A 26,828-nucleotide genomic window follows, 5' to 3' on the forward strand; every position below is an offset into this window, starting at 1 on the left:
GCCAGAACTATTAAAGGTCCCGTTCTTCGTGTGTTTTCGAAGCTTTGATTATGTTTACAGTGTGCAATATAACATGAGTTCATGTTTCGCGTGTAAAAAAACACAGTATTTTTCACACAATTGACTTATCTGTACAGCGCTGTTTCCTCTGTCCTAAAAACGGCCCGATGATTTCCTTGTTCTATGAAGTCCCTCCAGAAACACGTAACGAGTTCTGATTGGGCCAGCGCTTCCCATGTTGTGATTGGACAGCAGCTTAACGCACTTTGCCCAGAAAGCTCCCGCCTCTTACCATAACGGGGAGATGCAAGCGCTGAATGCGCGCTCTTCTCCACGTGGGAGAGGAACAAGACCACGCCCCCTATTTTGCGTGTATTTGTGGGCGGAGGGTTAGTCAACAAACGATTCTAGTGACGTCATTCATGCAGGAAGTACAGGGGTGTAGTCCAAACCGGCCTTTCGCTGTAGGCTTTGAAAGGGAACTTCTGTTAAATAAAATATCTCGCTTGGCATTGAACTTTGAGCTTTATAATTTTACAGGTATTATTTATGCTCCAACAGCAACATTTCACACTAACTAAAGTTTGAAAGATGGAATCGCGAAGAACAGGACCTTTAACCCAAAACGAACTCTAAACATTGACTTTATAGTAGCCAAATCAAATACAGAACCATGTTTACCATTCCTGTTGATAAACAAGCATGTACATAAACAATACATAAAAGCTCTAATCAAAGAATGATCCACACTTATTCCAAGCAAGTTCGCTGTTGAGATTTAAAAAAAAGTTTGTAACGTTAGGTGTTTGTAATGTAATGTGAATGAGCATTTAACAAACTGGTTTGTAGACCCAAACAGTGTTGTCATTTGTTTACTTCCTTGCTACAATGTAATTAACAATATGAACTATTACAGGAAAACGCTATGATGAAAAATAAATCATTACAGGTCGTGGCCCATTTTTAAAGTTGGAACGGTTCCATCTTTCAGGACAAGCCATAGTGCGAATCCTACATTGAACTCACAACGGTTGTGGAAGCTTTCCTCCATAAAATGTGCAGCACAGAGAGCGAGATTTGGGTAATAATTATGAGGGACCGAGTTAAAAATAGATTTGAACCATTGATCCCTAACTCCCCCATCCCTATGAAGGCTGAACAAAATGAACCTGCAATCCGGATGAATATAACAGCGTTTCGTCAGCATTGCGGCAACAACACTTCAGCCTACTATTCCACAACAACTCTTCTCTACAGCAATAAAAAATGGCCTCGCCCCCCATATTTAATATTCTTGGAGGAGGGGATCATGTAAATATTGGGGTTAGTGATATCAAGCTATGCTGGAGGAATGTCTGTAGTCCCTACTGGCTGTTTGCTGTAGTCCTTAGAAATTGATTTCTTTAAAAGCAAATATCTTCCTTTGCTTTAAACTTTGAACTTTGTAACTTTGCAGATGTCGTTTATGCTCAAACAGTAACACTAGCTAAAGTTAGTGAAATTGTGTTTTACCACCCCTTTAACTTGGGTTTTCGAAGTAAACAAAGCATAGTATGTGAATAGTACAGATTAGATTTTTAGTTCACCTAAAAAATAAAAATTCTGTAATTTATTACTTACCCTGATGTCGTACGACATTCGTAAGACCTTTGTTCATCTTCAGAACACATTAAGATATTTCTGTTAAAATTTGATGGCTCAGAAAGGCCTCCACTGGCAGCAACGTCATTAGGCAAAGACGTCATTACAAATTCCATCTCACTGTTACTATAGTTACCAATGTTTATAGTGGCAGATTAATTTCGAACTGTAATCAAACTGACTGGACTACACCTGTGCATTAAACAGTTTAAGGCCCCGATCACACAGAACGCGTGTTTGCAGCGAGAGGCGCCTTTTTTGAATGGATTTCGTTTTGGCAGAGAGCGTTATGCCCGCTGCTTATGCGCTCTGGGCGCCTCGCGTTTTAACCGCTTGCTGCGCCTCGCGTTTTTGAAGGAGCGCTCCGAGCGCAAGAAGTTGAAAAAAAGTCAACTCTGAGCGGAAAAGCGCCCGACGTCATCGCGTTTATTTTCTTTTGCCCAATCGAATGAATGGAGAGGCGGGCTTTCCGTTGTGTTGACCCTTACATTGATTTGACTGACAGTACAGGTGATTCGGGGGTTGCCTAGAAACATTAAAAAAAAACCACAGCGCACTTCTCTTTTCTGAATGAAAAAACGCTTACCAAAAAAGGCAGTGTACACAGCAAAAAACATGTTGGGAGATTTATCACCACGGGTGTTAAAATTATCACTTTCCGGGTGAACATACAGGTCCGTCTTTGCTAGTGTTAAAACAACACTGACGAAAGTGTTCGTTATACAAACACTGTGTTAGTGTTTCTTTTTAGTCACTCAAGGTGTTGAGAAATGTATTACTCATAAGTGTACATTTAACACTTTATGGTGATTAATCTCACACACCCAGTGTATTTAATGTTTATTTAATGTAAATACTTAAATACTAAAATGGCACTGTGAATGAAATTTAAAACAATTTATATATATTATTTTATTTTTTCCCCCCAAAAAATCAAGTGACTACAAATTTATTTTAATATTTATTGAAATTGTAATATATAAATTCCATTACATTTATGTATTTGGCAGACACTTTTATCCAATGCGACTTACACTGCATTCAATACCATTTTTAATAAAACAAAAAAAAAACATTTTTTGTCAGTTCTTGCTTTCGCCGGGAATCGCTACAGTAAAGCCATTGTAGTCACACATACAATTGAATAAAACAATTTCTTGTTATACTCCAATGCTATAACATCTTACCATGATAAATCTCTACTGCGTTTCAAACAAGATTAAACAAAGAAACATTCCTCAAGTAAGTTTTAATTGAAAATACAAAAATTCAACATTGTATATCTTAAATCAACCTTAATGTTAAAAAACTGTCTGGTTTGTAATTCATTCTGATAAAAAATACTATTCCTTTATAAATTAATAAATTTACATTTGGCAGATGATTTTATCCAAAGCGACTTACATTGCATTCAATGTACGCATTTTTACATTTTGTCAGTTCTTGCTTTCCCAATTCATCGATCCCACGATCTTGGCGTTGATAGCGCTCCTCAAAATGATCCAAACACATAGTATCGTTCCTGTTAAAGAGACACATTTGGTTAAAACAAACACATTAAAAAAATCTAAGATATAAAGTTTCAAACATCTTCAATCAACAAGCAGAGATACTTACATAGCCTGTCTTCCTTTCAGGATCGTTTAGGTTTGTAGAGTAATAATGCCAAGGGCATACATAGATTGTGGCCTTATGTGGTTTCCTTCTGCAATAATAAACAATATTCCATGAAACAAAAATCCTCCAAAGCAGAAAGCAAACTAAAAGACTCAAAATAATCAGGTCACTTTGTGTTTTACTTCAGGTTATCTTTATACCAACACATAGCAAGAAAACGTTATATTCAAAACATAAGCACTACTGTTACAGATTTACAACAACTAGAAAAGCCTAGAACTAAGTTGTACAGAAAAAATCGCGCATGGAAGGGCACTAATGCATGTCTGCTCAACTAATACAAAATAAGACGAAAAATGTCAAATAGTATGAGTGTGCAATGTCGTGGAATGTATACGCCAAAACTCATTTCGGCGTGCATATGATACACACTTTATGGCGTATATATGACACGCTCTCTTAGGTAGGTTTAGGGTAGTGGGGTGGGGGGTTCGTATGTATAATACGCCATAAATTGCGTATCATATGCACGCAAAAATGAGTTTTGGCGTATACATTCCACGACATTGCACACTCGTACTCGATCTTGAGTTTCTATATGACTGAAGCAGTTCATGAAGAAAAGCGTGTCCTACGATGTTTTCGACATTTTGGAGCGCTGTACAGAATGGTCGGCGTATGTTATCAAAGTACAACGAGAAGATTGCTAGAACACACAGAGCATTTCACTCGCAAAATGTTGCAGGCCGATCAGTATGCGCAGCGCCGACAATGATAGACCGTGCTATCCGTGGGTGCTCGGCCAGGGATCGAGCCCCGGCGTCACAAGAAAAAAAAATTAAGAGCAATTAATTCATCCGATTAACGTCTGCTTTCTCATTTGAATGACATTTCAAAACACCAGAATTAACTCGTAGTTACGGTGTGAAAGATATAAACGGTCTTATAAAGGTTGGAAGCCCTAAAGATACTTAACGCTATGCCAAATGAGAAGAAATAACTATCCAAGTCGAGTGAGTTAAAAAATGACACATAATGTTAATGCTGCTACATTATTACAAAATTAATACAACGAAATTAAGTCACTTACGTAAATCTCGTCCTCCATTAACGAATTTAGTGTGTTAGTGGGGGTTATTCAGTTATGTTAAACTGAATGGCGGATCAAAAGCGCGCTAAATTTAAACTGAGGAAAAAAAAAAAAACGCTGAGTTAAGTCATCCACATCGGCTACGTTACTCATTATACAAGCTCATTAATAAATCACAAGTTGATAAGATAATAATACTATACTATACCTTGTCCTTGTAACCGTTGTGTGTGCAGGGAAATCCATAAAGATGGAGAGACCGAAGGATGAGCTGGGAAATTTAAAATGCTCTGCACATGCGCAGATGTTGATTGTTAACACCCAAAGGAAACACTGTGCTTTATCACCCAAAGGAAACACTGTGCTTTAACACTAAACAAGTGATAAAGCATATAATATTTGTAAATTAACACCAGATTTTATCACTAGATGCCCAACACCAGGTTTTTATCCCTCAGTAATTTGCTGTGTAGTGTGCATCGCGTTTTCGAATCTTAAAAACACGTTCTGTGTGTTCGGGGCCTAACTGCACACCTTCCAGCCAATCAGAATTGAGTATTTAAACAGACCATGGTATAAATAATTATATAAAATATGTTTTATTAACAAATCTAAATGAAGTGAACTATGCTCAAATCATCCAAATAAATTTACAAACTAAGATTTATTTGTAAACAATAATGACCAAATAGATCTCTGCAGCCATTCACTATATTTGGGGTAAAATACTATGGTAGTGAATGGCTGCTGAGATCTACTTGGTTACAAACATTCTTCCAAATATCGTCCTTTGTGTTCAGCACAAGAAAGAAATTCCTACAGGTTTGGAACAACTTGAGGGTGAGTAAATAATGACAGAATTTTCATTTTTGGGTGAACTATCCCTTTAATAGTTTGCAAGAGCATGATTCTAAACACAATGAGACTGTTAAAGTGGACTGTTCAAACTGCCTTTTTCAAGACAAAGTAAAAGCTTAAAAAAAACAAGGGCTCAATAATGATGCATATATCATTGAATGAAAAATGTAAATATCTTGAAGTTGTTAATACTTATTTCTGGGTTTTGGCCAACAAAATGGTGTAATCGCTGCTGCACTCTATTACAAATAACATCTTGGGTTGCCAAAAAACGTTTTCTGTTTTTAGAAGTTTTTTTGACTGTTCTAAATGTTTTGACTGTTCTCCAGTATGATATAAGTTCTTTAAACTCTTTAAACTTTTAAACAAATCTCACCTAAAATTGTCTTTTATTTCTTACATTGCTTTGTAATTATTGCTTGTTTGCATAACCTGCAGTACATTTTATGTAAAACAAGAGAGTCGTGGAAAAAGGGGAAATACTAGGTCTATATACTGTCTAATGCACTTATCGAGATTATGCACCCATTTTAAATGGGAAATTGTTTCTGCGAGAATACCACAATGATCACACCGGATGAGTCACTGTAGCTTTTTTAATTTACATAACATTTGTTTTATTGACTTCCAGTAAAGCACAGATATAACATACAGTAAGTGCTCATTTCTACTCTCATTATTGAAGTTGACTTGCAATACATAAGGTTTCAGAAGTCAGTGAGAACATCAAAACTCAAGAGTAAATGCAAATACACCTACACATTTATGTCTATACGTTTACATTTATGGAATGTTGATGCTTTTCAAAAAAATGTAAAACACTAAGACCTTTTCAGCATTTTTCAGATAGTGAAAATGCATTTGAATGTGTGTGACTGAATGTGTGCATTTTAGAACATTTAAAAAAAATGTTTTTACCCTAATAAGACAAAGTCATGACAAAGTTATGATGGCACCCTAAAAAAAGGTCAAAGGTCAGATGTACAAAAAACATATTTTGGAAATGTATTTTATCCTTATTTAACATATGTAAAATATGAAGTCATTTTTTCATACTTAGTCCCATGGAAGGTTAAAGGATTAGTTCACTTTAAAATGATAATTACCCCAATATTTACTTACCCCCAAGCCAGGTATATATCCTCCTTGCACCCACAAATAAACTTTTGTCCACTGTAGTGGTCATTACATTTTAGTGAATTTCTCTGACATCATACATGTCACAGTTTTAGTCTGGATGTCCTGTAAAGAGCACATTCAGGACTTTTCAAAGATGCCATTTTCTTCTTGGTCTTTAAAAACAGCTGACATTAATGTTTAGCACTCTCATCAACAGCTCAGGAAAATGTTATGGGGTTTATAATCAAAATATGACTTTCTGTTACACAACAGGGCATTGATTTAATAAATGTCTACTCTAGAAGACGCCAGGACTTAAATCATTTTTAGGCATTTTGGAGACAGTGAATAGAGGGAAAGAAATTACTTATCAATATTCCTACGAAATATTAGATATTATTATGAAAATGCCAATTATTACTCCATTATAACACTTATTTTTTGCATAATAACACATGTTGCACCAAGAACACATTAATATGCAAATTAGATGCAGTGTATAGATACATCGGACTGAATTTAAAAAACATCCTGAAACCTAAAAATTGATTGGTAAATTAAAAATAAATCCCATTGTTTTTGCCTATGCATGCAATTTCATGTCATTTTACTGTTTAAACAAGTCATGGTGTCAACTACAGAGGACATATCATAACATATTAATGTTTTTTTCCCTTCTGTTTCTTATGCTCTAGTCTTAACAATGCAATGACATGAAAAAATACTTAATTCAAAAAAACTTGTCTGATGAACACAACCATAGTTATATTAAATGGGGGTGAAACACTCAGTTTCAGTCAATCTCATGTCAATCTTGAGTACCTGTAGTATTGCATCCTTCATATCTCCGAAAAGTCTTTAGTTTTATCATATTTATAAAAGAAATATTGGCTGTACCGAGTCTTTCCGGAAAAAAACGAGCGCTTGGAGGCGTATCGAGTGGGCGGAGCTAAAGAATGACGAGCGCAAAGCGGTGACGTCCTCAAGCGTGGAGAAACCCTTGCTATCAATCTCAGCTAATAGATATGATCCAGAATCATTCAGAGGCTGAAATAGAAACAACAACAGCAGGACGTCCGTCTCTGTGGTATGTACTGTATTTAGTGGCCTGTCAACATTTGTGTGTGTTTACTCGCAGTTTATGAGGACATGATTCGGTTTATGGACTATTGTATGCGACTAAACCTTAGCAGTAGTTGAAGTCGTTTAATGTCAAAGTGGAGGAATGATGTGGAGTGCGGCGCGGACTATAACCGACATAAGTGTTCACGGACGACTGGATCTGCAGCTTGAGAGCAGTGTTTATGGGCGTGCATTTCCTCTCTCGCTCTAGTAACGTGCACGCGCACCCTACCGGGAGAAGAGCCCGTACGGCCCATACAAGGACCTTCCGGTCTATTAACGTCAAGCTGAGCCATACTCGAAAAAAACTCTCCGAAACTTGTGAGAAACTGGAAGGAGTATGTTTGACACAGAAATACTCCATCAAACGTCCAACATTAGTTTTTGAAACTTTGTCTATGTTTAGGATGGGAATCCAAGTCTTTAACAGTGTAAAAAGCTCAGTATGCATGAAACAGCATTTCACCCCCCCTTTAAAAAAAATCCTGATGTTTTCAAGCTTTATAGGGCACTGAACTAGTTTGAAGCTCAAAAAAGTGCATCCATCCATCCATCCATCCATCCATCCATCCATCCATCCATCCATCCATCTATCCATCCATCCATCCATCCATCCCTCCATCCATCTATCCATCATAAACGTACTCCACACGGCTCCAGGGGGTTAATAAAGGCCTTCTGAAGCAAAGCACCTGTGTAAGAAAAATATCCATATTTAACATATAATGTAAAATATCTAGCTTCTGAACTTACAGAAAAAGCATAACTGTTGCGACGTATGGCATCGGATGTAGTGTAAGCATTTTAAACTGTGAGATGCATTACACACTTAGTTGGCTTGAGTAAATAATGGGGTAATTTTAACTTTTACCTTTAACTGTCTTTTATTTGTACATCCATAATGATTTTGGACTTAATGCTAGGCCTATTTGTTGCACTAACTGCTCTGCTAATTCATGGCTGTAGTAGGCTATGCTACTGTCTTTTTTAAAAAAAATATATTTTACAAAAGTTTAATTTTATTTTTTACTTTAATTAGCAAGTAATTACAGACACACAAACAGGCTTTTAACCAGAGAGCCATGTGTTACCCCACCAAACATATACATTATTAACCGAAGTCAATTGTGCAAGACATTTAATTATTCAGAGAAGCACAATTATCCTAATTCAGTCATTCTAAGTGAATAGCCAATTGCACGTGAGAAGGTCACCTTATCTCCTCGAGCAGGCCTTCCCTTCACTAAATGTAAACACATTCTTATCGCGCGTATTCTACATTCAGCTGGTCTGGTTCAAAGTTCACTAGTATGTTCACATATTTGTAGCTAAAACAAGTAACATCGGTTGGTTCGCCTATTTAAGAAAAAAACACAAAAACGGTTTAGCCTATTTCAGCGTAAATCTCTAAGTAAAAAGCGGAGCTGAGTTTAAGGAACCGCCCTAAAGCCGGTGTTGTAACGTGATCCAACACGCGGCTGTGAATCTTCTGCTCGCTCATTCGCACTGCAGACAGTCGCGCAGGCATTTCGGGTCTAACTGAGGACCTACGACTCTTAAAATTCCCGTTAGGCCCCAAGGGCAAATAGTCTTAAATACATCATCTACTGCGAATATTTAATATCGCTGTAATCCAGGTACCATTTCGCACTTTAAACATGGGGAAGAAGCTCTCGACATGGACGCTTCTAGCGGTCTTTTCTCTGCTGATAGTGAAAGGTAAGCGCTGCGCCCCTCTTTGTTGAACCCGGTGCCATGCCTACTTCATCATTTTTTGTCGGCGCCGTAGGCAAGCATTGATTTAAGCATTCAAACTTTGAATTTTATGTAGACTCTACTTTTATGTAAAGCACTGGATGCACGAATCACATAAATCACCGCCTTTGAGTTGCGTTTTAACATCTGTCTGGGTCTCGCTCATCTGTCTGGGTCTAGCCATTGCTACGCCGCTGCATGACACGTTGAGGCACAACAAATGATTTTCATTCATAAACAAAAAATAAAATGTATGTGTTTTACTCTGTGGTATATTGCGTGGTGAGACATTTTGAATATGTGTGTTAAGCATATTAATGAGGCTGAGAAGATATTAATATCTTCTCATTTTTGTTTCACAGCTTGCACAAAAATGTATTTAAGACAATTTAAGTTATCACTATTAATAGATTACGTTTACATATATTGAAACATTAATAAATCAGGTGTCTTTCGATTATGTTTCGCGTATTGCATGAATTAACCGTCTCATATTTTGTTCTAAATCTTTGATTATATTAATGCTGTGACCACTTGTAATATTGGTCCAATTTATGATGTTCTGCACCCCTCGTTTATTAGGAAATTAAATGTTGGAAATTAAAGGCTGAAAAAAAAAACACTACAATAACTGCCTAAAATGAAAATATATACAGAGAACAATGTCATTTCCATATGGTCTCCTCATCCTAGCACGGTACAGGTACTTTGGGAGGCTTAGAGTCAGAGCGCATGCGCATACGAAGCCACAATGCGCCCAGGTACATGATAGGAGTTTGGAATTTTTTGTAGACTGCGGAAGATAGGAAGATACCATCATTTCATGACAGGGGTAACGGTCCCCCTCTGTTGATGCGAGACACACACGAGTATAATGGCAAAGATTATTGTTTAAGCAATAATAAGTGTGAAAGGAATAACATCTTTTTCTGAAAAAGACTACTTTGAATATTGTTTAGAAGCACAAATGATGTGCAGTACCCTCCTTATCTAAAGCCATTGTTGAAATTAATTAAGAAAGCCACCTTCTGCAGTTTTGGCAGAGGCAAACGGCCCCTCCCTCTTTTCCTGTCAGCCAGACCCCTCTGTTGTATGTAATTAGATACTTCCCACTCCCTACCTGAAAACTCATTGTTTTTTCATGAGCATATAGTTTACCACTGTTTTAGGTGTTAAGTATGTGTTTAGATTTTTTTCCGTCAAATTCCAATGTATTTATCAGGTATCATCACCATACTATCAGAATAATCAATTAAACCCACAATCTTAAACCTCCAATCTAATATACTGTATTTAAACCCACAGATATGAGTTGTGAATGGGAAAAAACATTTGTTAGATTAACCGCTGTCACATGACATTGATCACATAACAGTGATCCAATGCTGAGTTGGCTTTGGCACTGCTGCACGAGGGGCAGCCGTTGCTTTTAGCTATTAATCCGAGTGTGCACTAAAACAACCTATACATGAACAAGAAAGCCAAGTTCTAAAAAAATAAAAAAAAGTAGAAAGGGCCGACAGAAAGAAATAGAGAAAAAGAAAGTGGGAAAAAAGATAGAAAGAGAAAAAAGGAAAAGACTGACCTCAGTGGAGTGTTGTATCACATTATCCCATAACCCAGTGCCAAAAATATAGGGTAGACATTCATTGCACAAGACAAGGAAAGTGAAGTCTGGCTTATTACAGAAGAAATTATTTAGAAATATACTAGCAAAAATGACACATGGGAAAGAATTTTTGCTGAAATGTCTTTGTTGTGTAGTACATGAATACAGAAGATCCTTTGTTCCTTTGTACTTGAAGAATGCATTTCTGAGCTGTCATTTTCTTGTCTTTGGTAAAATCCAGGAATGTGACAGCAGCACTAATGTGGAATTTGTATCATAAAGAGTCTTTAATAAAGCTGGACATCTGATCCAGTTTTAGCATTAGCATCCATCTATCGTCTGAGATGTTATTAAAGTACCAGCATTGCAGGCAAATATGAATAAAAATTGTGCATTTATATGAATTGTATGTGCATTTGTTGTGTGTGTTCAGGCATGATTTACATAAATACATGCTTGTTCATAGTCTTGAGTAATCGTTAAGTGTATGTTTATGCATGAGCTGCACAAATATATCTTATTTTGTTGTGTATTTTATAGGCATAAGTCAGGATCTGGACTTGGGCGATGCGCTTGATGATGCTCGTAAGTATGACAATTATGATAATGTAACCATATATGGATTATACGGCAGTACTAAAGATTTGTATAAACAGCATTGCTTACGTGTCAGACTGATTTTATTTTGTACATTAAATGTATTTACCTTTTCTTTTTCATTTTTAAAATCCCACAGCTACACCACCACCTAAAGTGGACCCAGCAGGAGGAGCAGGAGGAGCAGGTGAGATTAATAATTGTTTGATGTAAACATTGAGCCCCCCAGGCACCACCTAAACATTGAGAGGGATCCACTCAGATCTTTCAATCTATTGTGATAGTTTAGGGTTTGGCTACTGCAAGCATGACTGACATTCAGCTTCGAGTACAGGAGCGCAAGCCAAATTTCATGTTACGCAGATACATTGAATGGGTTTATTATAATGCTCACATTCACTCTTAACTGAGTGTAACCCCATCTCCAGCATGGGAGGACAAGGACTTTAAAAACCACAGTCTCTAGTGTCAGTCGCTTGTGCACTTCTTGAGATCGGGGGAGTGAGGTTTACCTGCACAGCTTTCACTAGCTGGCTTCCTTCACATTCACCCCCTAAACCTCAATCGCAGCCGGGGCACGCCACCAATGTAACCCTTCCAGTCCTACAAGCCTCTTGAGATCGTTATTTGGCCATCACCAGAACAAGCTCGATTTAAAGTAAGTTCACCCAAAAATGTAAATTCTGTCATTAATTACTCACCCTCATGTCGTTCCAGACCCGTAAGTAATCCATCTTACTACAGTGGTTCTACAATAATTTTATGAAGCATCAAGAATAGTTTTTGTGCGCAAAAAACCCTAAATAACAACTTATATAGTGATGGCCGATTTCAAAACACTTTTTCCTGAAGCCTCGGAGCTTGAATCAGTGTATCGATTCGTGATTCGAATCGCGTGTCAAACTGCTGAAATCACGTGACTTTTGCAATCCGAACTGCTGATTCGATACACTGATTCATAAAGCTCAGAACCTTTACGAAGTGGTGTTTTGAAATCGGCCATCACTATACAAGTTGTTATTTAGGGTTTTTTTTTGCGCACAAAAACTATTCTTGTCGCTTCATAAAATTATTGTAGAGCAACTGTAGTGAGATGGGCTTTGTAACAACATCTTTAGTGCCTTTTATGGGTCTTGAGAGAGGAAATTACATTGTGGCCAATGGAAGCATTTCTGAGCCATCGGATTTCAACAAAAATATCTTAATTTGTTTTCCGAAGATGAACGGAGGTCTTATGAGTGTTGAAAGAAATGAGGATAAGTCATTTATGACAGAATTTTTGGGTGAACCCTTTAAAATTGAACATTGGTCTGGGGAGTCTGTTCTGTATTTTCTACTGCACAAGAAGCGTGATAAACACAATGAATAAACAAAGATGTTAATTTGTTCAGCAGTGAAACCCAGTCCTAAACCTGTGAGGCCCACGGTCAAGGAACCAGCAAAGCCCAAGCCCAAACAAACAGGTGAGAACAAAAAACAGAACAAAAAATATATATTGGAATATACCGCATTATAAATTATACAATACATTTTCATATATTGGAAACTAGTGCTTATGCTTTAAATGATTGTGTACATATATTGTACACACGTTATATAAACGTGTACCCATATAAATGTATGAATGTATGTACATCCATATATATATAACACACATTTACAGAATGAGAGAGCAGCAGATTTCTTGTTCCCAGCATGCTTTGCTTCCGGTTGTTAAAGGAGAGGAACTGTTACTATAAAGTGTTATTTAATGTGTTTTGCTCAATATTAATATAAGGGGAGATCTGTTAGTGTTAAATGTTCTATTATTTTGGAATTTCAAAGTTTTTCTGGTATGTCAGAGTTTTTGGGGTTATCGTTGTGCTGAAGAGTAGAGCCTGTGGTTAGGTTGATGATTGGCCGACCACCATTAAGACACTCTTGCAGTCTTCAGCACAGTGATAGTCTCTTTGCTAAATACTTAAGTACAATCAGGTGTTATATATGAAATTACTAAAAATATAATGTAAGTAATTATAAAATATAAGAAATATTCATCTATATATGAGTGTTTATACTGCATGAGTAAATATATCTGCAAAATATTACACATGCAGTACCATATCTGATCACATATATAGCTATTTATTATGAAGTGTATTACTGAATATACAATTACATACATTATGATTAGGGTTGGGTACCGAAACCAGTTGCCAATGTATCACCGGTACCTATATAAATGGAAGGGCTGTGCGATACTGAAGAAAAATGCGATATGCAATATTTTGTTAAATAATGCGATATTCGATATGCGATACGATATTGCTATTAGTGTGTAAAATCTATTTAAATTATGTTTAAAAAATAGGCCCCACCTTATATTAGGTGGCCTTATGTACTATGTACTTACTGTGTTCAAATTGTATTGCAAAACACTTTTGCTGATATTAAGGTGGGATACGGGTAGAGTTAGGGCCAGGTGTGGTGGTGTGGGTCAGTTTAAGGGTAGGGTTAGGTGTAAGGGAAGTGCCAACTGTGTAATTACAAATGTAACTACAGAAATGAATTACAGATGTAATTACTTGCAGGTATTTTTTAAAAATGTAAGTACAATGTAAAAACATGTATGTACACAATAAGTGCATTGTATCAAATTATTAATTTCAATGTTAGTACATAGTAGTTAAGGCCACCTAATATAAAGTGGGTCCAAAAAATATATATTTAAAAACTGAGAATATACCATTTATGTTTCACATTCTTTCTGGAAAAATAAAGCATCGCTACAACTTTGTGAAAGTGACCTGCAGTATTTTAGCAAAAATGTATGCTATAAATCTGACAAAATAATTTTAACAATGTAAACAAACAAAAAATGTAATGGCAATATTTAAATAACAAAAACTCTTTGCTTGATTAGGAAAATATATTTATATATTTTCCTAAAACTTAACATTAATAATATAAAGACTCATGAACTATAGGGGTGGACAATTATTTTTGTTATTATTATTTAACTTTGTTATTAAAATTAAGATCTAAAAACAGTAGTATTCACATGAATTAAATATACACTGATACATCATAAAGCTACAAAGGTTATTGAGCCAAGAGCACAGAATGATTTTCTCTTTTTCTGATTTTCTCTTTTTCTCTTGTTGTTTGACAGACAGCAGCAGGTTTACTGTATTAGCAGGCTGTCACTTTAAGACCTAATGCCCAAATCCTATTGACTAACTGATATCGTTCACTTAAAGCATAACCAACTGGGTTTACATTGAATACTCGTCAAGACAGCCGTTTTGACATAACTGTGTGTGTATATTCACAGTGTTCGAAAAGCCTATTAAAATCATTCAGATATTGTGTGCCGTTGGGATATGCATATTGCGATATGTACATTTGCGATATTTCGATATATATTATACAGCCCTAATAAATGGTATGTACCAGAGCAAATCAGAATGCAGATTTCGGTTCCTCATTTCGGTGCAACCCACTTATGTTCAAACGTGCTTTCGCACTTTGACTGGCACGCCCTCTGTGCTTGTCACATATCACAACTATTCAGTGTTTTCAACCACATCATGTTTATTTGAGGTTTCAGACATTTAAATGCACATGAACACTGAACATAATGAACTGAAGCTGGTTTGTAGGATACTAAAGAATACAGACTACTTTGCTGTTATTAGTGCTGTAACTGTTATTTAGTGTTAAATTAGGCCTATTGTAGTTGGGTTAGGTGGCTTAGGTTTTACTGTGAATTTAAGTAAATTGTGTTTTGTATCTATTTATAAGTATACTTTAAACTTTTAATAAATAGTTAAATTGAAAGAATAATAAAAAAAAAATCAATAAAAAGCCATTCTTTAATGTCATGCACTATCATATTGTTGCTCTTTTAAAAAAAATATCGCTTCAGGTACTGTTTAGGCACCGGTACCATTTTAAAAGTACCGGTTTGGCACCGGTATTGTAAAAAAAACAAACAATACCCAACCCTAATTATGATATATTAATAAATACTTTGTCACATATTTTTCAATATATGAAAAGCGGCAATTCCTTGTGTATTATTCAATATATTGTAATATATTGACACAATATATTCTGTATATTTTCAAATATAAAGTTAAATAATTGAATATATTGATCTTTCATATATAGTGAAATATATTTTATTTGCGTAAGGGGATGCACTTACTGCATTACAGCTGTCTGTTCTGCTTGAAATGAACACAAATCCCCCTACTGACCTTCTTCAATAAACACTGGAGCTGCTGAAACATATGCAGCTTTTTGTTACGCTGTAAGTCAGCAAGACGGTTACCCTGATGCATATCATACATTTATCTATGGTCAAAAAACATTGTAAGGGACAGTTTAGTTTGGGGCGTAGTCTGTTTTTTTTGTTGTTATTTTTTACTTTTTGTTATTAATTTTGGTGCTTACTAATCACTCTTGGTCATAGGTTTGAATACCTAGCCCCCTCTAAATGTGGATTGCTTTACAATACTAACATATTAACCTCCACTAACAGAAGAGACATACACTGATTTGTTTGACGCCACCATTCGGCCTGACTTGTTGCCCCGAACAACTCGTAAGCCTCTTCAAACCTCGCTTGCCCCTCGGAAAGTCCAGTCTGGTGTGTACTGTGCTGTCATTTTCCCTGTAGAACCGTTCATCGTGTTTGTGTCCGTGCGTGTTTGCATGAATATTTGTGTATACAAACCAAAAATAATGTTCAATTTGATTGAGGCTAGTAAATAATCTTGGATTTTTTTTTAGCATCATTTTCTCTACAGCTCTAAATTTAGTTCCATATTCAGAAGAAAGAGAAGGTCCCTAATATTACATTATTAATATAATGCATGCCTCTCTTACAGTTTACATCAAATAAAAAACATGACTTTCTTCAGTCGCTCCGCTTAAGTAATTTAGCTTGTACTCATGCAATAAAAATGATAATATAAATATAGCAGCTGAAATAAGTCATGGCCACATCAACTCATGTCATGTCACGTCAACTCAAATCTTTGTCTTTTTTTATTACTCAAAACTTTCTATCAGGTTATCCTCGGTGTCTTACACCAATATCACATCACATTATGATCACATGGACGTCTTTTGCATTTGTTTTCATTGTCATCTTGTCTTGTGACTTTGTGTGGGTTCCATCTTCATTTAATTTGTTTCAAACGTAAATTACACAGATTGTTGATGGTTTTTTTTGTCACTTAGCTGTATTACAATTACAATTAGTTCTATGCATATTCCATTTGTAATATAGTAAGTAATTCTTTTGGTTGACAGATTTTGATGACTTAGATCTTGCAGATGCCCTGAATCCAGACAACGACATTAAAGGAAAGGGCAAAGACTCTGGCAAAGGTGGTATGTATTTTTCTATTAACTCGCTTTTACCTTTCTCCATATTTCATTTTTGCAATTTAGTGGTTAAGTCTTTCATCTTTAAAGGAACACTCCACTTTTTTTTAAAATAGGTTAATTTTCCAAGTCTCTTAGAGTTAAACAGTTGAGTTTTACCGTTTTTGAACCCATTCAGCCGATCTCTGTATCTGGCGGTAGCACTTTTAGCATAGCTTAGCATACATCATTGAATCGGATTAGACCGTTAGCATCGCTCTCAAAAATGACCAAAGACTTTTTTTCAAAGATAATATTTTTCCAATTTAAAACATCATCGTGTATTAAGATCAACGGAAAATTAAACATTTTGATTTTTAGACCGATTATAGACTATTCTCTCATTCCTGTGTAATAATCAGAGAACTTTGCTGCCATGCCATGGGTGCAGCAACACAGTGATAAATACGCAGAAAATAGTACCTAGCTATATCGGTCTAAAAAAAATTGTGTTTTTCATTTTCCGTTGGTCTTAGTACAGGATGTAACTACAGAAGAGTCAAGTTTTAAATAGGGAAATATAGTGAAAGTCATTTTGGTCTTTGGTCATTTTGTTGCTAATGGTCTAATCCGATTCAATGATGTATGCTAAGCTATGCTAAAATTGCTACCGCCAGATACAAAGATCGGCTGAATGGATTCAAAAACGGTAAAACTCAACTGTTTAACTCTAAGGAACTTGGAAAATTAGCCTTTTTTCAAAAAAAGTGGAGCGTTCCTTTAATAATAATTAAGTAGTTTAATAAGAATAGTGCTGACTTCAATGTTTCAACATAAATGAATGGTTTAGGCCAACATACACTGTTTTAATTTGAGCAGATTTTTTTCTGCATTCTGAAGAGAGAAGGAAATGGTGAGCTGAAATAAAAATGTTCCTCTCAGAAGGCTTCTCCAAATAGAAAAAAATAAAGCAAAAAAAATAGTGGAATAGGTTCTAACGGCTGATTGTCAGAAGACAGAAAGTTGAGTTTAAGGTTTCTGTTTTCTGTCTGAAAATCAAAACAATGTTGTACATAGGGCTGGGCGATAAATCGATTTTATGAATTAATTCGAGTTTTTAGTTTACGACGATTTTTGTGAATGAAAATCGGTTTTCTCTTTCAAATCCGCCGACGCTCCCCTCTGAGCTCCCGTAATGGCTCAGCCCTCCCCGCGCGCGTTTGCCACAGAGGTACACAAACAACAAGGATCGCGTCTAACAACATACCGTGTCATTCGTAATTGGTTCAGTTTTTCACAGAACAATTAACAATACCCCGCTGCAAAGTGTGTTTGAAGTCTGAACGGAACCCCGGTAGGCGCTATACTCATTTAAAGCTGCGCTGACACGAACGCAGCGCGAGCTCACACACGGGCCAATCTCGTGACAGACACGATACACAGCGCTGGTGATCCAGTGAGAGAGCGTTTAAATCAACACACCATTGCTACTGTGATCTAGTGGAAGCGGTCGGCGCACAATTCTGTTATAAACCACAGATATCAGATCAAACAGAGCTGAGCGAAGGTCAGGGGTTTCAGTCACAAAACACCAACATTTACCACGATTGTACTGTAGTAAAACCACATGGATTTAATGTTGTTGTTGTCGTCATTATTTATCTCAGGATTCGTACAACCTTTTGAGATTGAAATTCAAGCACTTTCCAATGGTTTTCAAGAGCTTCACACTTATTTCCAGCACTTCAAAGCTCTAGATATCCGATTGTAATGTTATTTTTAATGTGATGGTTTGTAAAACTAAAAGTTTAAAGGGGTCTTGTGAAAGAAATAGTCGAATGTTTTTTTTAGTTTATTTTTTTAAAATGTGTAATCCATTTTGTAGCATTTTTATTTTAAAAAAAGATATGAAATGCCCACCACTATAACCAGCAGAAGAGCACTTATTGATTTATTAGCGATTTTCACTCCCTAATGTATGGAAAGTACGAAGTCACAGTCTCAGGAAAAACTAAACTTTTCTTCAAATTGTGACTAAATTACAGTAAAGTAAGCTCCTTTAATAATCACTGAAGCTGTCGATCAGTTCAGTGTGAGACTATTGAAGAACAATGCTAATCTATATTTAATAAGAGCATTAGGCTACATTTAAATTTTCCCTATACTTTTTTTGCACATTACTGTTGTTAATAAAACTTAATTTTATCTGCATATCAATTCATAAACCTTTGATATGTATACTGTATATTGCAAAAGATATGGTGCCCATTTATACTGTGGAATAGTCCGGGGTTATTCACATGCTGAAAGTTTTGCACCCCAGGTGGCACTTCTACCAAGCTGCAAATATTTAATTTTACCTAAACAAAATAAAGTTAAAACTTGTTTTGAACAATTTCTTTGTCATCTGCAGACTGATTTTAAGTAGGAGGGGAAAAAAATCGTTTTAAATCGTAAATCGAATTTTTGGTGAAAAAATCGGGGATTTTTTTTTTGGGCCATATCGCCCAGCCCTAGTTGTACATCTTCCGGTTTCTGTAAAAGCCCATGTAAACCTGAAGGTCATCATAGGGTTACCCTTTACAATCTATCACTGTGAAACTTAGGCTACTATGTTGCTAGTCAGCGTGGATTAACCCAAGCTAGCCAGGCTTGATGGCATCTCCTGTCCCTGGCAGAAAAAGACCTCGGAGGAGGGGGCCGTGATGATGGCAAACCCAATAGCAGAGGTGGTAAGAAATAGAGTAACATACTTCTACCACCCACTTCCTCTCTTTATCTTCTTGGCTGGAAGAATCACACTTTGTACCCACAAATCAAAGCCGATCTCACCATTATTAAAATCTAATCGGCTTTCTGATTTCAGTGCAAGGCTTTCAGGGATAGAAGCATTAACCTATTGACCACCATGGCTCTCTTGCATCTTAACTTTGCATGGATTTTGAGTTTAATCAATCAGATTGCTAGTTCTATTGCTTTCTCTGGATTGTATGTGGCAGTAGGGCTGGGTATTGACACAGATACAAATTGATTCTGATTGACAAGCTCTCGTTAGGATAACACTTAATTCAATTCAAATTCAGAATTATTTTAGGTACATGTCAATATTTCTTAAGAAAAAAAATCTCAACTGATGCTGTGACTATACAGGGAACCCTGTTACTTAAGTGAAAAAAAGGGCTGCCTTACATTTTTAAGTACAATCAACTTAGTTTAAGTCATTGCTACTTAAATAACATTAAACTGAATTTAAAAAAATCATGAGTTGAATCTTTAATAACAAAAAAGTAGAAACTTACCTAGCTTATTTTGGTAAGTTAAAGCAATGTAAAATCAAATGTTGTCATAACTTATTGATCATAAAATACGTTTTTCATAATTTCTACTCCATCATTTTTAATTTGCCTTTTCAGAAAAAACAAATTTAAAAAACATTTTATTATTGGGTTAATAAAAAATAAATGTCTCTGCTTTTAATTTTTGTTGTCAAAATATAATAATAATTAAAAAAAAAGATTTAATCAAACATGCAATACATAATTGCAAAATCATGAACGGGTAAGGTAATTATATAATGTGTGTGTGTATGTGTGTAATATTATGTAATATGAGACCTGATATATTTCAGTAAGTTGTAATGTCTCTTTCAACACACCTTTTGATGTCCATTCATGTTTGTTTTGTGCTATAACTGGAAGTAAAAAGCGTTGTATCTTCTTTGTATCTTCGTGCAAGGTACATACGAGATTGCCATCTAGAGAAGAATAATGGAAATAATAGGATTGAATATTAAACAAACAGAAAATGATCAATCGATTTTGAGTACTGATCATGAGTCTAGCTAATTTGCCCAGCCCTAATCGACAGCTCAGCTTTTTTTCTTGCAGGGTGCTGGGCTTTTTCGCTTTCTGGGTCACAAAAGCTTCACCTTTAGATCTTTAGGTCTCTAATAGTAAACCCACGACTCACTCATGCATGAGTACTCATCATGTTGTTCCCAAGCTAATGGTCTTTTCTAACATCTCAGGTAGTCAATTCTCAGACGATGACCTTTTTGATGTGGGCAATGATAACTCCTACAAACCCGACAAAGGCAAAGGTGACTTAACTCAACCACCTGACAGATACTCACATTGAGACACCTCAAATATAAGAAACAATGACTGGCAAACTACAGAATGTCATTTCAGTGTTCACTTTTCTACAGGTGGAAAAGGTGGAAGTGCCAGTAGTACCGGTGATTTGGGTCCTGCTGATGAAAATAACTATGGTATGATTGCGTTTAATAGTATAGTGATATTAGAAGAACATTTTTGTTAGGATTCATTTGGTCCAGTTAGACCAGTTTTTATAGTGACCTATGTATTCATCCCCAGACACCATGGCTGAGACTGGAACCATCGCTGGTATTGTGAGCGCCGTCGCAATGGCTCTGTTTGGTGCAGTGAGCGGCTACATCTCCTACCAGAAGAAGAAGTTGTGCTTCAGCATACAGCGTAAGGAAATCCATTTCCTTCATAACTCTACCACACAGCTTGAATTTTTCATTTGTTCCTTATCATGTGCTTCATCTCTCCACAGAGAGTCTGAATGTAGATATGGTGAAGGCAGATGCCCCAGATGCTGTTGTCGCACAGGAGCCACAAGGTACTGGCCCTTGTTTATGAGGCTAATGTCTTTATTTAACTTTATTTTAAAGTTTTAAAATTATTTAGGGATAAGGACAAGACTTTTAGGACCATGCATTTGAGTAAAATACCAATTATTTAATTTTTATAACTGTAATTTAAAACATTTTATTGGTCTATGATATTCATCTGTCCTTCGGATGAGACCAAGGTCCTGACTCTCTGGTCATTAAAAATCCCAGGATGCCCTTCGGAAAAAGTGTAGGGGTGTAACCCCAGTATACTCGCCAAATTTTACCATTGGCCTCTGTCCATCATGGCCTCCTAATCACCCCCCTATCCTGATTGGCTTCATCACTCTGTCTCTTTTCCACCAATCAGCTGGTGTGTGCTGAGCGTTCTGGCGAATTTAATAATTATTATTAATTATTATTATTACTGTCTAACATGTGCACTACAAAAGCAAATTTAATTATTTGGCGTGAGCAGATTACATACAAAGTCAATGCAAAGGCGATCCGACAGCAACATTAGTCATCTCCAACATGGTTGATGACGGAAAAATGGCTAAAAGAAGCTTTTTATTTTTGACGCCAATGATGATGTACGGGAAGACACTCCTCATTGCGTGAATTGAAAAACAAGTAATCCCACCAGTGAGAAACGCAATGCGAATATTCGCTTCGCTTTTGGTGTGTGCACACCATTATACTCTCTTTATCAAATACATGATTAGTGTAGAAGAAAATAATAATATTGAGGAAATGCATGACAGTAATATATATAAAAAAAAAAAAGGGATTTGATGGTACCCAAATGTCTTTAAAACAGCTTAAAAGGTGTTTTATCAGTTTATTAGTAACTTGTATTTTAGTCTGCATAGTTAATTGTTGAAAAAAATACTTAGTAATTATATTATATAACTTAGTAATTAGGCTGACATTTACTGGCATGGATGCAGCATGGTGCAAAAACGAATGTTTTCAGTCACAGATGCCATTGTAGAAGTAGCATATTTATCACTGTAATGAATTAGCTCAGAGGGGAAATGTTAATAATTATTCATAACTCATGATTATTCATTAGTATTAATTATGAGTATTTAAAATCGATTAACTTGATGTAGCTACATTAACATTACAATCAATCAATCAGTTCATTCCTTGAACATTCAGAATTGCTTATATCAGGATATTTTTCATGGCCATAGAAAAATAATGATTCCTTTGTATTTAAATAAGCCCTTAGAGCACATAAGATTAACAAGACATTTTTTTGTAGCGGGGAGTCAGAATCAAACAAATATTTTGTGCACAAATTTTAATAACTAAATAACAGACAAGATAAAACAGATATGCATACACAAAACATATACATGGTGTGAGGTAAAGTCAAAGAGGTCAGAAGAACCGGGTCAGTACAGATGGATGAAGTTATGCAAAGAGTCTAAAACCTGGGACGAACCATCATTGATAAACTCCTTTGTCTGAACAAAGGGGTTTACAGTTCTACTAACACACAGCAATTTGTGTTTCTTACGATACTTGTATTTAGCCTGAGCTGTAGAAGAAGAGAGTCCGAGGTGAAATCGCAGTGTTGCAAGTGTTGCAATTTTTTTCTGTGTTGACTGAAGAACAAATGATGAGCTTGCATGGTTGTTTCGACTCCGTTGAGGTTGAGGAAGTTGCACGTGTGTGGGCATCAAGTTTCTGATCCCACACAGCACATGGCTCTGTGTGTATAGTCCCGCCCTGCTTGGAGGGCCTGCATTACATGGCCTGGCACAGCCATGACGTGATGGTTTGGCCAGAGAGAGAGAGAGAACAGAGGGAGAAAATCTGAGCGTCTCTATTTTAACGTCTGGGAATAGTCACACCCTCCTGAGGTAGACTTGACCAATGAGATTGTTGGAATTTCCAACCCGAAAAGATTTTATGGCTCTTTGTGGTCGTGAAACAAGCATTAATTTGATAGGAGACAAATATTAGGGTTACAAGAAACAGGAAGTTGCTTATAAGACATGCATAAACAAACCATACAAGACCCTTTACAACACACTTTAAATTGTACACGCAATATCCGGGGGTACGTACATCTTCATTTATAGAACAGTTTTCTATTAATAAAAGCAGGAAAGTCCTTTTTAAGGGCATTGGGTAACAGCTCTCTGGAAATTCCTTCGAGTCGTAAACCAAGTCTCTCTGATGGTAACCCTGGTAACGGAGGCCTATCCTCTGCTATTGGGGAAGGTCTGCTTCTAACCACAGAGCATTTACAGCATATTTGTTAAATGCAGCAAGTCATTTGTCTGATATGTCTCAGTCGCTACATCACATACAATAATTCTACAATCAGAAATGTTCAATAGTAGAAAAACCTTTTTAACTAGACTTAGTGCACCTTCAATTTATTCTGCTTTTATTTATATAAGGTAATATAATTGTAAATTATTATTTTCATACATAATGATAATTGTTATGTTCTTTCCTTCTCCAGTTCAACAAACTCTTCTCCAGCCTCCCAACGCTGAGCCACCTACAGAGGAAAATGCAGTGTAATCCGTGTCTAAAGTGAAGAGGGCGCAGTTCTAAATCGTTGTTCTCCTATTGGAATGCCACTGTATTTCCCAGCACATTTGCACCACAAGGCCCTTTTAAAGAACCAATGTGACTGTTGACATGGTGTAATATCTTTTAATTTATTCTATTCCAACTGCTCACATGCAACAATGCTAGTAAGCCTGTTTGCAATAATATTGCTATGAAATGGGAAAACACCTAAAAATAAATTAGCATGATCTGCCTAGACCCGAGAAATGAAACTTGGGGCTTTTTATGGAGCCCATACAAAGTCCCACACATACTGCGCTACAATCTTTTTGTTTGTCAAATCAGCTCATCATTCTATTATGCACAAATGCTTATTAAACAGTGAGACAACTGATTAATCCAAGGTTTACAAAAAAACGGCTGATTGGATAATCATAAAAAAATATGCTTTTGTAGGTCAATAATGTGTTTCTCTTATGTTTTCACAGCAAGACAGGCTTAGCAGATTGGTTGTTGTGGTGAAGGATTTGTGAAGGGTTCTTTTGTTTGTTTTAACACGATCTGTATATATTTGCCTTGCTTTCACAGAGCAACGTGAAAAGATTGTTACACATATATATGCAGGTTTTTGTGTCTTAGCTAACTTTTTACTAGAGTGACTTTTTGAGGACAAAAAAATTGACGAACAACTTAAGTCAGAAACTAACCGACAGCTGCTTCCTTCTAAATTGCTTTTTTTGTGTGTGTGACTAAAATGGGTATAACTGTGAAGATGTGACGTGTGTTGATGAAGAAACTGCTTTTGTGCGTGTTAGTTGGATATCAGATGAATTCCGCGTGATCAGAATGACTAGATACATTAGTGTGAAGTAACTTGTGGGTGAAAGTAACCAAAAAGTTGTGTTTCCATGTTAGCGCAATACTTCAGCAGTGTAGTAACTCTCGTATCGCTAATTCTTATCGATTGCCTTTTTCCGGGATTTTAAGGGATTAATGTGCTTGTAAATCGCGTATTGTTTCCAAGTTTGTACTCAATCCGTTGTATCAGTGTATCTATATTTACACTTGTAGCAGTAAATGTACATAAATGTTTGTGCCCCCCATCTTTTTGAATTATGGGGAGTAGTTTTTCGCCCAAGCTTAGTGTTTGTATCGTTTGTAGCATGTTTGAGCTTTAGATTTGAGACTTTTTAGAGACCTGTCACACCCTTCCTAGTTTTGCTATTGCCTTAATGTGTCCCTAGCTGCTTTCCCGTCTTGCTAATTTTCACACTCTTTTTGGGTCTTTTTGTACCACAGAACCTGACCATCTCAATTGGAAGGCCTCTATCTGGAACTAGCCAGCAGAGTTAGCAAAACTGGACGGGAAAGCAGCTTAGTCCTTGTCATCCTCTCCCTGACTTGAGATCCTCCAGATTTTCCTGTAGCTGTTGTTTTTCACTGTGAATTCAGGTGCACCTTTGTTACTCCGAACCTAAGCCCTTGCCAATGGTGCTTTCCTTCCCAATGCCTTACCACACTTACATTAGGGAAGACACGCTAGCTTACTTACACAGCACTAACAGTCACGACCATTACAAGGGCTGCCTCACTCGAATGTCTACGAACCAGACGTACCAGGTTTAGTACGTTGTTCCACTATAAAGGTGTGGTCACATTCGCTGAGCTCCAAAACGAGGTCCGTTGTCAAATGTCGAGAAGCATGAAGCACTGCTCACACAGAAGTTCTGTTGGTCAACGTGGAGTATTCATGCAACAAACTTTAGGGTTCCATGTGGGTTCCTATTCGCCCGTGATAAATTTGCCAAACAGTGGTAAATGTGACCGCACCTTAACACTATTGCAGTTTGAACACATCTGAAATATCGTCAACTCGCATGCCCAAGATAAAGTACATTTACAAGTCTCGCAAATGGTAATGATGTCAGAAACGTAGCGGCGCAGAATGTTCCCTGGTTCTTTCCTTTAAACGGCGCGTTCTGCCAGGGCTTTTGTACAGTATCTAGGGTGAAAACGAACAAACAGAATGTTAGCTGAATGTAAGTCTTTTTACTGCTTTGGCTACCAGAACAATGTGGCTTTTTTTTTGGTGCTACACTTGTCAAAAATGAAGAACACCAAAGATGAAATGTGATGGTTTTGCCTTCTTGCATGTTCTTTGACTTTGGTGTGAGTCTCGTGATCCAGTGGAATGAACTTGAAACAGCTGAGTAAAAGATACAACAGACTCGGTTAAGGCAAGTGTGGAAATTCACAAGTGTCTTCAACATTATCATCTGTTTGTGTTGGGACACATGATGTGACTGTTAAAACCTCCCTAATTCTTTCAATTGACCATCTACATGTCTGGGTACTAGTAGCTCATATGGTGGATGTTTAGTTTGTAAGGATCTCTGGGCTCTCTGGTGTCGTTTGGCCAGTATAGTTGCAATTTTGTCAAAACAAGGGTGTATGTGCTGAACTGTACAGATATGCATGTTTTGGATTCTAGCTGTAGATATTAAAGGTTTTTTCTTGTGTACTGGGTTTATTTATGAACTTGAGAAATGTGAAATTGGAAATGAAGTTTCTGAAGTGTCTTGATTTGCACTGCCAGTTTAATTTTTGCATCACGATACTGCCAGGTTTATCTGTCAATTCGGCTTTGTGAACTTCAAATATCGACCATCATAACATCTGTTTTCATCAGTGCCTACTTAATCAAGCACAGAATGTGATGAAAACACAATGAATTACAAATATATCAACTGGCAATCCACTTTTAGACATCATAGTTAAAATTTAAAATAATATTCAACAAAAGTTCACGCTGTATTTCACTGGCTATATTTGGTGGTAAAGGATCAGCATAAAGAAACCCAACAATAAACAATTTATCTTGTCTTTGA

The 26,828-nt window shown here is 36.5% G+C and overlaps 1 protein-coding gene and 1 long non-coding RNA gene across 9 annotated transcripts; one reads left to right on the forward strand and one right to left on the reverse strand.

The window, feature by feature from the left end:
- Nucleotides 1–2,728: 2,728 nt before the first annotated feature.
- On the reverse strand, nucleotides 2,729–4,810 carry LOC137075151 (uncharacterized). The gene is made up of 3 exons (XR_010905001.1): nucleotides 4,557–4,810; nucleotides 3,259–3,346; nucleotides 2,729–3,163 (listed from the first exon to the last, which is right to left on the reverse strand). It is a non-coding gene; the product is annotated as an uncharacterized lncRNA (long non-coding RNA).
- Nucleotides 4,811–8,731: 3,921 nt separating this feature from the next.
- On the forward strand, nucleotides 8,732–26,828 carry cd99l2 (CD99 molecule-like 2). Of its 8 annotated transcripts, none has more exons than XM_067443329.1 (12): nucleotides 8,732–9,166; nucleotides 11,352–11,396; nucleotides 11,548–11,595; nucleotides 12,800–12,871; nucleotides 15,934–16,041; nucleotides 16,710–16,787; nucleotides 19,442–19,495; nucleotides 20,791–20,862; nucleotides 20,971–21,033; nucleotides 21,140–21,259; nucleotides 21,345–21,410; nucleotides 23,888–26,828. In XM_067443329.1, exons 1-12 carry the CDS (start codon nucleotides 9,106–9,108, stop codon nucleotides 23,947–23,949), a joined length of 849 nt encoding a protein of 282 aa, XP_067299430.1. In that variant the 5' UTR covers nucleotides 8,732–9,105; the 3' UTR covers nucleotides 23,950–26,828. The 8 variants fall into 8 exon arrangements, with proteins under 8 accessions (XP_067299430.1, XP_067299440.1, XP_067299467.1 ...); XM_067443339.1 differs by having other exon boundaries at nucleotides 11,548–11,583; nucleotides 12,797–12,871; XM_067443366.1 differs by lacking the exon at nucleotides 15,934–16,041.

This window comes from Pseudorasbora parva, chromosome 1 (genome assembly GCF_024679245.1).
Source record: "Pseudorasbora parva isolate DD20220531a chromosome 1, ASM2467924v1, whole genome shotgun sequence".
Lineage (NCBI taxonomy): Eukaryota > Metazoa > Chordata > Actinopteri > Cypriniformes > Gobionidae > Pseudorasbora > Pseudorasbora parva.